Source organism: Eumetopias jubatus, unplaced genomic scaffold (assembly GCF_037043125.1).
Source record: "Eumetopias jubatus isolate StellerSeaLion01/CBP00866 unplaced genomic scaffold, mEumJub1_p1.0 scaffold_10, whole genome shotgun sequence".
In the NCBI taxonomy this organism is placed as follows: Eukaryota; Metazoa; Chordata; class Mammalia; order Carnivora; family Otariidae; genus Eumetopias; species Eumetopias jubatus.
In genome coordinates this window covers 58720883-58735627 of record NW_028274816.1, presented here as the reverse complement: position 1 = coordinate 58735627, position 14745 = coordinate 58720883, and the positions used below count along the sequence as shown (strand labels likewise).

Below are 14745 nucleotides of genomic sequence, written 5' to 3'. Positions count from 1 at the left end.
TGGCCCAGCCCTGCTCCCTGGGCTGCCCAGGACCCCTGACCCCACGCCCCCTGGGGTGCCGCAGCCTCTCCAACCCTCTTCCTGCCTGCGCACCCTTTGGATGCGACCTGATCACCTCCGACCTGATCACCTCATACCCCAGCCTTGCCCCAGACATCAAGTATGAGCTCCCACCTCTGTCCTCAGCCTGGCCCCCCTTTCCTTCTGCCTCCCCTCCACCTTCCCTCCCATGACGATTTGCTGTCCTCACCCCTTCCCACCGCTGGGTCCTGCCTTCTGGGCTGGAGATTCTGTCTCCATCAGGGCCGTCAGGACACGGGGATGGAGGCAAGGGTGCCTTTTCCTGGTTCGTACAACATATTGTACGAGCTCCTGGCAGCTCTGTTTCTGCCCGAGGCCAAAGCAAGCTTCGTTTCACTGCCTCTTCCCACCTCCCCTTAGACAAACTGGATGAAATTTTGGCGGCAGCTCAGCAGACCATCAGTGCAAGCGAGAGTCCTGGACCTGGTGGCCTTGCGTCGCTGGGCAAACACCGGCCCAAAGGCTTCTTTGCCACTGAGGTAGGCAGCCTGGACTGGGGGATGGGAGCATAATGGAGAGGAGGCTTGGGGGTGTACGCACCAACCTGGAACAAAGTCGTTCTCCCTGCCAACTTTTCCCAACCCCTCTGTGTTGAACGTCGGTCCTGGAGGGGCACCATCCTTACTGGACCCTCTCCTTTCTCCCCACTCTGGCGGCCTCCTTTCCTCTCTGCCCACCGTCTTCCTTACTCCCCTCCTAAGTCTCGTCTCTTGTTTCCTCACTCCCTGCTCCCACATCTTGTCCATCTCCGTCCCACCTCAGGAGTCTCAGGGAAGGCCTGACGTCACAGCTGGTGATCCCCGGCATCGGCCCAGCACACGATAATAAGTGCTCAACAAGGGGGAGTTATTAAAATATTATTTATTACCACTATCTCCACTCTGCCTGCTTTTCCCTAGGACAGAGGCTGACCTGTAATGGGTGGTGATCCTGTTTTGGACACTACATTTTACATGGATTATCTCATTCATTCCTAGGATCATCCTATGAGGTCCACATGGTTGTTAGCCCATTTACAGAGGGGAAACTGAGGCTCAGAGAGGGAGGCAGTATTCAATCCAGGCAAGTCAGGCAACTGGATCCATGGCCTTGGCTCTTCTGGTGGGCCTGCTGGACCCTCCCTCGCTGGCCTGCCATTGGGCTGTGCCCCTTCATGGGAACACAGCCACCACCAGCCTCCTCCCACCCTCCAGCTTCCCCTCCAGAGATCACACACGCTCTACTTCTCTCTTAGCACTTGCTTCTTCTCTGCTCGGGCCCTGCCCTCTGACTGTGCCCTCTGAACCCTTTTTCCCACAGGCCACACCCACCACCCAGTGGCCAACAGGCTATTTACTCTAAAACTGGATTCTTTGGCTTTTGAGGGACCATGGACCCCCTTGGCAGGCTGGCATGGTCCTCCTGATAATGCTTATAAACATAAAATAAATTACCTAAGAAAACAAAAGAAACCAATTACACTGATAATACAGTTATCAAAATATTTTTTTAAAAGCAAAATTCGTGGGGCACCTGGCTGGCTCAGTCGGTAGGGCATGTGATTCTTGATCTCGGGGTCATGAGTTTGAGCCCTGTGTTGGTCCTAGAGCTCAGTTAAACACACACACACACACACACACACACACACACAAGTAAAAGCAAAATTTGTGATATAGAAATATCTATGCTTTTTTGTCAACACGTTAGCCAGCAAGACCTCGTGATGGATCTTAACTACTCTAACTAGTCATGAGGTGCATAAACACAATTTCAAGAGATCTGCACCTGCTGTTAAAGGATATGGGAATATCTGTGATTTCTTTTGGGGATACAGGCACAGGTCTTGCTAAGGTCGGCTTGGTTTGCTGCCTACATCCTTAATTGAGGAAATGTTTTTTCATTGGAAGATAATGACAGTAAAGATGTAATTTTTTTTTCCTAGTCCAAGTGCGTGGCCCCCTTGAAGTCTATCCACAGACCTGCAAAGGGTTAGACTACCTACTTTAGAACTCCTCGTACTTTGACAAGAACCCAATGAAGGTGGCCAATTTTGTACTTGGACTCAAAGAATTGCTTTCAGATGTAAAGGTGGGGGGTCCTTGGCCACTCCTCAGGGCTTGGCAGAGTGCCCTGCACGCAGTAGCCCCTCATGTCTCACCTGTCCTGAGTTTCTCGAGGAATCTGAAATCTCTGAGGCTGTGAGGATCATCTTCTGTGCCCACCTCCCCTGAAGGTCAGCGTAGGCTTGGAAGTGTATGGACAGTCAAGCCAGGCGGACCTGCCTCCAAATTCTGACTTCCTCTGACTTCCTGTGTTACTTGAACCATACTACCTAATTTTTCTGCATCCTCAGTTTCCTGCTCTGTACAATAGGGCTAAAGCCGATCTTGCTGGTCCTGATGAGGAGTGAATGAGATCAACTCCTAGCACAGCAGGTTCTCAACAGATGGCGAGCCCTCTTAGGCCATAAAACAAACTGGAGACCCCACAATGACTTGCCAGTGAGCCTTGCATGTGCCCCAGAGACCCTACAACAGCATATCACATGCAGAGTCTCCAAGAGTAGATGGGGCAAACCCTGTTTTCATTTATTCAACAAATGGCAGCCAGCATGCCAATCCCTCCCTGTGTGAACCGTGGTTGCAGGACAGACAAGATCCCAGCCTTCATGGAATTCACCATCTGAGCTCCAAAGACACCCCTAGATGGGCCCAGACATGGGCCAATAATAACACCAGCTGCCCACGTGCCCCTCCCTCCTAGAAACGAGACTCGCAGGCATTCACCTGAGTTCTTGCATGGCATCTCCCTTCCCTCCGGGCCGTAGAGGCCAGTGGTCTTTTTCCCTGTTGGGTTTCCCTTTTCCTCTCCCTTCCAGGGTCTGGCCCTGGGCCTTCCCACAGCTCCGCCTCTCGTGCTGGGGTCTTTCGTCACCCTCATCTCTGTCCCTACCATCCCACCAGCCATCCTGACTTCTCACACGCTGAGTCAGCACAGGGGCCCCACCCTGCTTCTTCTGTGTCTCCGTGGCTCGCTCTCTCTGTGGTCTTGTTCTCTTCTGTTTCTCGTCTCCCGTCTGCTTCAGCTTCTCTCCCCTCCTCACTGTCTCACTTGGAGCTCTGTGCACTAGACCAGAGAGGGTGAGCTGGCCATGGGGGCAGGGGGGCGGCCAGTATTGCCCTGAGGCCTCTTTTATCCGGCCTGAGCAACAGTGAATCAGAGTAACCTATTGTACAAGGTGCCACTGTTTGGAAACTTAAGAATTGGGAGACTTCAACTTCCCTGAAAAACACCCCTCTGCACAAAACCTAACGTGGGGACATGGTACTGAGGGACCTGCCCATGTCAACAGTTGGAGTGCAGACCCCAGGCAGATCCACTGTAGGTCAAGGTGCCTCTTGGGCTGTCTCCTCCTAGGGCTCTGCTGTCCATCCATCAGTCCTCCTCTCTGTGTGGCTTTGGCTCCCTCCGCTACTGTCTCTGTTACCTGGTCACTGACCCCAAGGGGTACCCTACCTCCCCCCACCCCCCGACTCCTGCACTGTCCTCGCTTCTGCCCATCTCTGTCTGGATGCCAGTGTCAGCCTTTCTCTGGACTCAATTTTTCCCTCTGGTTATTTTGACCATACCCTCTTGATCGCATTATCTGTCTCTTTCCCTCCTGTTTGCATGCCTGACCCTCCTGGAGCAGCTCTGGCCCCCTCCATTCAAGGCCTCTCAGGACTGCCTCTCTTCCTGCTTTGTTGGGACCCTCTTTCTTCCCATCGCTTTCTCATTTCCCCTCCTGGCTGTCCTGCTCTGAATCCCCATCTCTGTCTTTGTCTATCTCTGTCTCTCCGTCTGTCTCCCCCTCCGCTCTCTCCCCCTTCACCCCTTTTCAAGGGCTGTCGCCCTGGCGCGCATTTCTCAGCCCATCTTCAGCCTCCAGCCTGTGCATAGCACCAGGGCACACACTCTGTCCTTGAGGCATCAGACCCACCACCGGCCCACGAGGTGGCACCGGAGGAGGGCTGGACCTCCCTCTGACTCCTGCCCGCAGCCGGTGACGTCACACGCCCCCGGGCACTCTGATTGGCTGCCCCCCTCTGCGCAGGAGAAGACGCTACCGGTTTGTGGATGGAGGTCAGCCTGTCCCACCTTGAGGCAATGTGCCCCTCAGGCAGGCAGTCCAACGCCTCCTCAGACGCTTTTATGGCTTCTCCATCAGTCTGACATCTCCTCGGCCACTCTGACCCCTTTTATGTCAAGTTAACCCATCATTTGATCCCTCCTCTTCCACTTAGAAGTGTCTTCTGCCAGCGTGCCAATCTGACGCCTTTCCCTCACTCTACACTCTCTTCAGAGGCACAACCCCCCCCCCCGTCATTTGGAACCCTCCCCCATCACTCTACCCCCATCCATCCCCAATCCCATGCATCTACCAGATGCTTCCCTCACCTTCCTTCCCACCTCCCCATTATCCCCTTGCTCGCCTTCCCCAGCCTGGACTCCGTATTCAGTGTCCTCTCCAGCCTGCTTCTGCCCTCAGGGGTCACTGCATCCTTTCTGACTGGGTGTTCCCCCCATCTTGTCAGGGTGTCCTTCATTCTGCACATATTTACTGAGCACCTGTTATGCACTGGACATGCTGCTTGGCTCTAGGGGTGGAGGAGGGAACCAATCAAAGCCACTCCCATTAGAGAATTTACATTTGGGGACGGGGGTTGGGTTTTGCAGAAATGGGTTCTGCCGCATGTAAAAGAAACTTCCAAATAACAGTGGCTTGAACCAGAAGAGTCTTACATCTCTGTCATGTTAATGAAGTCTGGAGGAGGGAGCCCCAGGCACGTGTGGCAGCTGCCATGGTCATGAAGACCCAGGATCCTTCTCACTTTCTGTTCCACCATCCTAGCCTTCTTTCCAACTATAAGGTCACCTCATAGTCCAAGATGGCCGGAGCTCTAGCTGTTACACCAGCATTCCAGGTAGCAGGAACAAGGAAGAGTGGAAAGGCAGGAAAGCAAAGGAGGGCACATTGTTGCTTCTTGGGTTACCTCTGAGGAGACCTCCCCAAAGTAATACACAACACTTGCACTTACGCCTCCCAGTTGACCTTAGTTCCGTGACCACACTCAGCTGCAAGGGAGCCTGGGAAATGTAGTCCCAATAGGTGCCAAAGGAGATTGCGGTTTCCTTACCAAGGAAGAAGAGTAGAATGGGAACTGGGTAGGCTTTGTGCCCAGGGAGACAGACAATGAACAAGCAAGCAAATAATTATAATAACTCTACACCGGTTTAAGTGGAGGGAGTTATGATGTAGAGTAACAGACAGAAGCCTCTCCAGGGAGGAGACATCTGAAACTAACAGATTCCACCCATTATCACTTTTCTACCCCCCGTCTGACCCCATCTCCCACCCCTCAGCGCCCTGCTCACCCACTCGAGACACACTGGCCTCCTGACTATTCCTTGAGCACACCAGACTCACTCCCACCTCGGGACGTTTACAATTGCTGTTCCCTCTGCCTGGGATACTCTTCCCCTGGATATATGCATGGCTCCCTTCTTCCGGAGATTGCTCAAATGATATCTTCACAGAAGGGCCTTCCTTGACAGCCCTATTTTAAATTATAGTCCTCCTCTCCTCCCCTCCTTCCCACCACCTGACCCCGTTATGTTACTAATTTATTTTGTCTGCCCTCCAAAATAGACTTTTGCTTATTTTGTTGATGGCTGCATCTGCAGCATCTAGAACAGTCCCTGGCATGAATCAGGTGCTCGGTAAAGATCTGTGGAATGAATGAATGAATGAATGAATGAGACAAACACAGAGATGGGCAGTCTCAATCCAGCGAGGTGTGTGCAGGGAGAGGTTAAGACAGGAGCATCCCGTGAGGGGCTAAGAGCAGCACTGTCTTGTCCAGTGGAGTTCCTGTGTTGAAGGAACTAGTCTACATCCGTGCTGTCCCATACGGCAGCCACAAGCTGCGTGTGGCGACTGAACCCTTGAAATGTGGCCAGCAAAAACAGAGGAAGGGAGTTTTTAATTTTAATTTATTTTAATTCGTTAAAATTTACATCTGAAAGGGTGGTGGCTATTGTATTGGGCAGTGTAGGTTTAGGGAGGAAGGGAGATGGCAGGCCAGAGTGGGGGCCGGGGTGACAAGTCTTCCCAAGCAGAGCAGGGGGAAAGGATGTTCCAGGCAGAGGGAACAGCATATGCGGAGGCCCCGAGGTGAGAAACAGCACAGGAAATTGAGAGAGCGGGGGAGTACTTAGAGCAAGGGGGCTGGAGGGTGCATGATGGGAGGTGAGGGCAGTAAGGTGGGGACTTCATCCAAAAAGGGTTTCCTTTCTCTGCACTTCTGGCCTCAAAGACAGAGAAAAGCAACATCCAAGGTCACCTGGCAGAAGCAAGGGAGTCAGTGCCTGATGTTGGCTCATTCTCCTTTAGTCACTGTTCATTTGACACAAGCTTATAGAACATCAGGTCCTGGCTGGGGACTGGGGACCCAGCAGTGAAAGAGACCAACAACGTTGCTACCATCAGGCAGGGTGTTAGGATTCCATGGGCCTTTGGCACTTGTACCTTCAGAAGCCCCTCTGTGTTGGAGCAGAGATGAATATTATCATCCAGGCTGGATTCTGTTCATTTCCCCCCTGCCTCTGATTTTAAAGGAAATGAAAATATTTTCCCTGCAGGTGTTGTGGGCCAGAGATCCTGTACCTCTGGTGCCTTCAGGGAGCTGACATTCTAGGCAGGGAGTCAGGAAGGAAGCAAGTAAACAAGTCATCTCAGATGGAAATGAGTGCCCTAAGGAAAACAGGATAGGAAAGTGCAGTAGACACTGACTGGGAGGGACATTTGAGTGGAGGACATAAAGACGGAAAGGAATGTGTGACGACGAGGAGAAAATGTTGCAGAGAGCAGATGCAGGACTTGCAAGCGTTCTAAAGCGGGGATGGGCCTCGGGGCATTGGAGGAGCAGGACTGGTGGAGGCGGTGGACCAGAGTGAGCAGGTAGGAGATGCAGGCAGGGCTAGATTGTACTGGGCCCCTGGGGTTCCTGTAGCAGGAGCCTGAGATGGGGATTCCATCTGCTCAGTCTGTCCTTGGCTGCAGGCTGCTCCCAGGAGTAGGGGGACATAACTACTTGGGCCCATCAGCTCCTTTGGAGGAGGGGGATCCTTCAGAGCCAGGGGCAACAGAGAGGCCAGGCAGGTGACACCCTCAGCAGCCGGGGACGGTCACTGTGTCCCAGTCAAGGGGATGTGGGTGCGCGCCAGCAGTGTCTACCACAACTCAAGACCAGAGTTGGGAATTCTGATCCCCTCCTGAATGGTGATGTGGGATGCTCCTGTAGGATTTTTTTTAAAAGATTTTATTTATTTATTTGAGAGAGAGAATGAGAGACAGAGAGCATGAGAGGGAAGAGGGTCAGAGGGAGAAGCAGACTCCCCGCTGAGCAGGGAGCCCGAATGCGGGACTCGATCCCGGGACTCCAGGATCATGACCTGAGCTGAAGGCAGTCGCTTAACCAACTGAGCCACCCAGGCGCCCCGCACCTGTAGGATTTTAAGCACGGCAATCGCATGACCTGGACTTCTTTTTGAAAGATCCTTCTGACTCTTATGTGGCAAGCAGACCAGAAAGCGGGGGTTGGGGGGGGGACAGGGTGGCAGCAGGGAGACCGGGGAAAAGGCTGGGGCAGCCAGCGAGCCAAGCAATGCTGGTGACTTGGACCTGGGTGGGGGGTTTTACAGCAAGAATGGAGAAAAGACCCAGAATAGTAATCGGTATGGGAAGCAGAGCAAACAGGGCTGCCTGAGAAACTGCTTTCTTTTCCTTTCTTTCTCCCCGCTGCCCAAACTCAGACACCTTTCTCTCCCCCAGAATTCCCTTTTGCCTCCTCCATTCCTCTCACCCTTCCTGCAGAGGCTTGGAGAAGGCTTGGGGGCTGGCTGTGTGGTGAAGCCGTGAATCTTCACACCCAGACTGATCTTTCTCTGTTGTCTTTTTTCTCTGACTGCCACCCCAAAGTCAAGCTTCGATCCGCACCACCGCTCGCAGCCAAGTTATGAACGTCCTTCTTACCTGCCTCCAGGACCTGGGCTTATGCTCCGGCAAAAATCTATTGGTATGTCACCTGGACGGGTGGGTATAATGGATGCCAGCAGGGGAGGGGGAGGCTGGGAGAGTGACAGTTTACGGGCGGAATGAAGGGGCTTTGAAATGTCCTTTTCTACTTCCATATATGACCACAGTTCCATCAAGCTGGGCAAAGAGCTCAGGCTTTGTTTTTGGGCAAACCTGGGTTTGAATTCTGGCTCTTGTCCCTCCTGGCTGTGTGACCTGGAACAAGAAGCTTCACCTCTCTGGGCCTTGGGTTCTGCATCTAGAAAATGGGCATGTTATTGTTCCTGCCTGGATGCAGTGAGTCGAAGCCCCCACCACCTAGTTTCTTCTCTCCTATACCTGACTTCATTCATGCATGCATACATTCTAGAAATGTTTACTAAGCACCCAGCATAAGTCCTAGACTGCTGGGGATATGTCAGTGAACAAAACAGAGGAAAGGGTCCTGCCCTCATGGAGCTTGCCTTCTAGCAGGGGAAGACAGACAATAGATTATAAGGATAAGAAACAAGACAATTGTATAGTATGTTGACAGTGGTAAGTTCTGTCTGGTGGGGGGGGAGGGGGCGGGGGAGCAGACTAGAATAAGAGAGATCAGGAGTGCTGGGAGGCAGATATGAGCCAAAACATGGAAATGAAGGGGGAGAGCCATGTGGATATACGGTGATAAGGTATTCCAGGTAGTGAGAACAGCCAAGACAAAGGTCCTGAGGTAGGACTGAGCCATTTGCTCAGATCAGGGAGACTATGGGGTGGGAGGAGATCAGGAGCACAGCTGGGGGCCTGCCAAGTTTCAGATGCCAGTGAGACATCCAATTAAGTGGATATGGCATTTGGATATAGGAGCCTGGAGCTCAGGGGAGAGGGCTGAGCCCCAGGACAGATGTGGGCGTCTTCAGCAGAGAGATAGTGAATGAAGCAGCATATAGCTTGAGATTGCCAAAGGAGAGAGAGTAGTCAGAGGGGAGAAGAGGGTCAAAGACTGAGCCCTGACAGTGATAAGTAGGCAAAAGACTTTGCTCTTCCCAATCCACTCCGAGTCCTTTTGCTGATTGGGTCTAGTTTTTCTCCCACTTCCAGCGTCCACAGTCCATCAGTGTGAGTCTTGCATCTGTGAGGTCTACCTGTATCTCCTCATTTACCTCCTTTCAACTACCTGTAAAGCCACCCCGCATTGCTAACCTATAAAATCGGCTCTCTCTAGTAAACGTTAGCCTCATCCTAAGCAGTTCCGTCTGTGAAAGCACAGGTTTGATGTGCTAATTACATTTTGTTTCGGCGTATATATGAAAAGAAATCTATAACTGTGCACCTAAACATGGCGTCTTTCCCGGGCTCCAGCCACTTTTGCTCACCCCAAGCCGCCACCACCAGTACAGGCTGTGTCTTTGTGGGAATTAGAAAATGGCGCCCCCTCCTGGCGTGGGGAGGAAGTTCAGCTGAATGTCGCCCCACCTCCCCTTGCTCCCTCTGCCGGTTGCTGATGTGCAATGCACAGCCTGGTCATCAAGAAGATTTACCACAGCTGGGGAACTCACACTCATTCGTGTGAGGGTCTTAGCATATATTCAGTGGCGTCGTATTATTATTATTATTAATTATTATTATTTCATTAATATTGTAGTACTATGGGATAGGGGAGGAGGGAAACCCCCTCCCCCCACTCCTGGATCCACTGTCTCTTCCCCAGGGGCTGCAGAAGATGATAGACCCTACCTAGCACCCCCAGCCATGAAGTTCAGCCGCAGCCTGTCTGTGCCTGGCTCGGAGGACATCCCCCCGCCGCCCACCACGTCCCCACCGGAGCCGCCCTACAGCACACCTCCAGCCCCCTCCTCCTCTGGCCGCCTCACCCCATCCCCCAGAGGAGGGCCCTTCAACCCCAGTTCGGGTGGCCCCCTCCCCTCCTCTTCCCCCGCATCCTTTGATGGACCCTCCCCTCCCGACACGCGTGTAGGGGGCCGTGAGAAGAGCCTGTACCACAGCGGGGCCCTGCCCCCCGCCCACCACCACCCGCCCCACCACCACCACCATCACGCCCCGCCCCCCCAGCCTCATCACCACCACGCCCACCCCCCTCATCCCCCGGAGATGGAGACCGGCGGCTCCCCCGACGACCCCCCACCCCGACTGGCTCTGGGGCCCCAGCCCAGCCTGCGCGGCTGGCGGGGCGGCGGGCCCAGCCCCACCCCGGGCGCCCCGTCCCCGTCGCACCACGGCAGCGGGGGCGGGGGCATCGGCTCCTCCCAGGCCCCGGCCCTGCGCTACTTCCAGCTGCCCCCCCGGGCGGCCAGCGCGGCCATGTACGTGCCAGCCCGCTCGGGCCGCGGGCGCAAGGGGCCCCTGGTCAAGCAGACCAAAGTCGAAGGCGAGCCTCAGAAGGGCGGAGGCCTCCCGCCCGCCCCCTCGCCCACGTCTCCGGCGTCCCCGCAGCCGCCGCCGGCCGCCCCGTCGGAGAAGAACTCCATCCCCATCCCCACCATCATCATCAAGGCTCCGTCCACCAGTAGCAGCGGCCGCAGCAGCCAGGGCAGCAGCACCGAGGCGGAGCCCCCCACCCAGCCCGAGGCTGCGGGCGGCGGCGGCGGCGGCGGCGGCGGCGGCGGAGGCGGCTCCTCGGCGCCGAGCCCTGCCCCGGCCATGTCGCCGGTGCCGCCGTCGCCCTCGCCCGTGCCCACCCCCACCTCGCCCAGCGGCCCGGCCACCCTGGATTTCACCAGCCAGTTCGGAGCGGCCCTGGTGGGGGCGGCCCGGAGGGAAGGGGGCTGGCAGAACGAAGCCCGCCGGCGATCCACGCTCTTCCTCTCCACCGACGCGGGGGACGAGGATGGCGGCGACAGCGGGCTGGGCCCAGGGGCGCCCCCGGGTCCCCGGCTGCGCCACTCGAAATCCATCGACGAAGGCATGTTCTCCGCCGAGCCCTACCTGCGGCTGGAGTCTGCGGGCGCGGGGAGCGGCGGCGGCTACGGGGCTTACGCGGCGGGCAGCCGCGCCTACGGGGGCAGCGGGAGCAGCAGCGCCTTCACCAGCTTCCTGCCGCCCCGACCCCTGGTCCACCCGCTGACCGGCAAGGCCCTGGACCCCGCCTCCCCGCTCGGGCTGGCCCTGGCCGCCCGAGAGCGGGCGCTGAAGGAGTCCTCGGAGGGTGGTGGGCCCCCCCAGCCCCCTCCAAGGCCCCCATCGCCCCGCTATGAGGCCCCGCCGCCCACCCCACACCACCACTCGCCCCACGCCCACCATGAGCCAGTGCTGCGTCTCTGGGGGGCCTCACCACCGGACCCCGCCCGCCGGGAGCTGGGGTACCGGGCAGGGCTGGGCAGCCAGGAGAAGTCCCTTCCGGCCAGCCCTCCAGCTGCGCGACGCTCCTTGCTGCACCGCTTGCCCCCCACAGCTCCGGGGGTCGGGCCCCTCCTCCTGCAGCTGGGGCCAGAGCCCCCGCCCCCGCACCCCGGGGTGAGCAAGGCGTGGAGGTCGGGGGCCCCCGAGGAGCCCGAACGGCTGCCCCTGCACGTGCGGTTCCTTGAGAACTGCCAGCCCAGGGCCAGTGGGGCGGGGGGAAGGGGACCGCCCTCGGAAGACGGGCCGGGAGTTCCGCCGCCCAGCCCACGCCGGTCCCTACCGCCCTCGCCGACCTCCCCGCGAGGCAGTGAAGAGAACGGGCTTCCCCTGCTAGTCCTGCCGCCCCCTGCTCCCTCGGTGGATGTGGAAGACGGTGAATTCCTCTTCGTGGAACCGCTGCCCCCGCCTCTGGAGTTCTCCAACAGCTTCGAGAAGCCAGAGTCGCCCCTCACACCCGGGCCTCCCCACCCGCTGCCGGACCCACCCACCCCAACCACCCCCTTGCCCCCCGTGCCACCACCTGCTATTGCTGCCGCACCTCCCACCCTGGACTCCACGGCATCCAGCCTGACTTCCTATGACAGCGAGGTGGCCACACTGACCCAGGGGGCCCCCGTGGCTCCTGGGGACCCCCCTCCGCCAGGCCCACCGGCCCCGGCGGCCCCTGCTCCCCCGGCCCCACAGCCTGGCCCAGACCCACCGCCGGGCACAGATTCCGGGATCGAGGAGGTGGACAGCCGGAGCAGCAGCGACCACCCTCTGGAGACCATCAGCAGCGCATCCACCCTGAGCAGCCTCTCTGCCGAAGGCGGTGGCAGCGCCGGAGGTGGTGGTGGCGGCGGGGGCGGGGGCGCCAGTGTGGCCAGTGGGCCGGAGCTTCTGGACACATACGTGGCCTACCTGGACGGCCAGGCCTTCGGGGGCAGCGGGACTCCTGGCTCACCGTATCCCCCGCAGCTCATGACTCCTTCTAAGCTCCGGGGCCGGGCTCTGGGGACCAGTGGAGGCCTGAGGCCCGGCCCTAGTGGGGGACTCCGGGACCCTGTCACTCCCACCAGCCCCACCGTCTCGGTGACAGGGGCTGGGACGGATGGGCTGCTGGCCCTGAGCGGGTGCACGGGACCCTCAACGGCGGCTATGGCCGGGGGTCCGGTGGCTATCGAGCCGGAAGGCCCGCCGGTGCCCTTGCCATCGGCCTCCTCTCTGCCTCGGAAGCTGTTGCCCTGGGAGGAGGGCCCGGGCCCCCCGCCACCACCCCTGCCCGGGCCCCTGGCCCAGCCTCAGGCCTCAGCCTTGGCCACAGTAAAAGCCAGCATCATCAGTGAACTCAGCTCCAAGCTTCAGCAATTTGGGGGCTCCTCAGCAGCTGGTGGCGCTCTGCCCTGGGCCCGGGGAGGCAGCGGGGGAAGCGGGGACAGCCACCACGGGGGAGCCAGCTACGTCCCTGAGAGGACCGCTTCCCTGCAGCGGCAGAGGTGAGCCGGGGCTGATGGTTGGTGACAGAGGCCACAGGGGCCAATGCTGTGGGCACCAGAGCCTACCTTCCCCATAGCTGCGTCCTTTGAGGGTCCCAGATGGCAGAAAGAAAGCAGAAACGAGGCTGGCTAGCAGAAGTCCGTCCTCAGAAAAGCATGCTTTCACAGATAGTTTATCTCAGTAGCTTTTGTGCTCTCTTCCCATCACCATGACAACCCACATCCCATGATGAACAAAAAAATTATTGACAAAAGAGATTGGAGCACAACTTGCCGATGTCTGTTTCCTCGGTGGGCTGTCACTTCTGACAGTCCCTGAAATCTGTGAGTCCCTTGAACCCGGTGTGGCTTAAGATTAAGATGCTTTAGGGCGCAGTGGTTTGGAGTGTGGGTCTGGAGCCGGGCTTCTTGGGCTTTGGTCTCAGCCCTGGACTTCTAACTGGGTGACCTGAGGCAAAGGAATCCACCTCTCTGTAGAAGGGGGACAGCATTGGACCCACCTAAAGGCTTTTTGAGAGGATTAAATGTGGGCCGTTGTTGTAACACAAGTTGGGGGAGAGGAGGGGCCTCTTACCAAAGCCCAGGAAGTATAGAGGGGAAAATATGGGATAGTGGAGAAGTTTCCTCAAGCAGCTAGCTTAGCCAGGATCACCACAAAGTTCGAGCTCGTTCAAGACCTTCTAGTCTTAGGGAAAGTAGAGACACATTCCTGATTCAGGCACACGGAGAGAGTGAGGAGAGGTTTCTTAATTCCCCTGCCCTTGTCCTTCTGCTGAGTGCACTCTGACGCTGAGGGTCTGATGACCTTATGGTGATATTTGAATGTGGTTTCATCAGGCCTTTGCGATCTTAAGGCGACTGATTATTTTGAAGTATTCTGGGTGAAGGAGAGGATGCTTAATGTAGGCGACAGACGCACCAGCTATTGATTTGCCACCTGCTGTACGCTGGGTGCCCTTCTGGGTGACGGGGACCCCATGGGGGACAGGACGAGCAAAGCCCTGCCCTCCTGGAGCTCATGGTCTAATGAAGCAGGGATGGGGGTTAGAGAAGGCCTCTCAAATAACCAGCAAGAGGAGCAGAAACCGGAGGAAGGGAGACAGCAGATCCCATGGCTACCTGGGGGAAGTGAGCTAGGCCAAGGGAACAGCCAGTTCAAAGGCCCTGAGGCAGGACTGTTCTGAAGGGAGCGAAAGGGATGAGGGGAACCTTTTTCTCCCCTTGTTTCTTCTCTCTTTCATCTCCCTCTCCTCATCTCTCTCCCTCTCTCTCTCTCTCTCTCTCTCTGTCCCCTGTCCCCTTCCATCTCTCTCCCCTGAACGCTCACCCTCTTTTTGTTCCTCTTTCACCGTCTCCCTGTCTTCCACTCTGCTGTGACTGGCCATAACCCGATAGGCAGTATAGAGTAGTGGTTAAGAGCTCAGACTTTGGTGCCATATAACTGGGCTCTGCCACTTCCTGGCTGTGTGTCCTTAGGCAAGTTACTTAACCTCTCTGTGCTGCTGATAATAATAGTAACCTGCATCAGGGCTGTCATGGGGGAATACACTGAGATGCGATATGTAAAGCACTTAGAACAATGCCTGGCACACGTGAGCATCAGTAAGTGGTGGCGATTATTATTATTATCACTTAATGTCTCTTTTTCTTTCATCTCTCTTGACTGTCACCCTCTCCCTGTCCTCTCGTTTCTTCTCTCCCTTCATTTCTCTCCTGACATCTGTCTTACCCCCTCGCTCCTCCTATCTCTTCCCA

General features: G+C 56.8%; 1 protein-coding gene across 3 annotated transcripts in view; it reads left to right on the top strand.

Annotated features, from left to right (window-relative positions):
- The window catches only part of SHANK1 (SH3 and multiple ankyrin repeat domains 1), a 41031-nt gene that overhangs the window by 25439 nt on the left and 847 nt on the right, over positions 1 to 14745 (top strand). For all 3 annotated transcript variants that reach the window (XM_028091465.2, XM_088027213.1, XM_088027212.1), the window contains 3 exons: positions 442 to 560; positions 8081 to 8177; positions 9867 to 12990. In XM_028091465.2, coding sequence (XP_027947266.2) covers positions 442 to 560; positions 8081 to 8177; positions 9867 to 12990 — 3340 coding nt within the window. The remainder of the gene's footprint in view (positions 1 to 441; positions 561 to 8080; positions 8178 to 9866; positions 12991 to 14745) is intronic.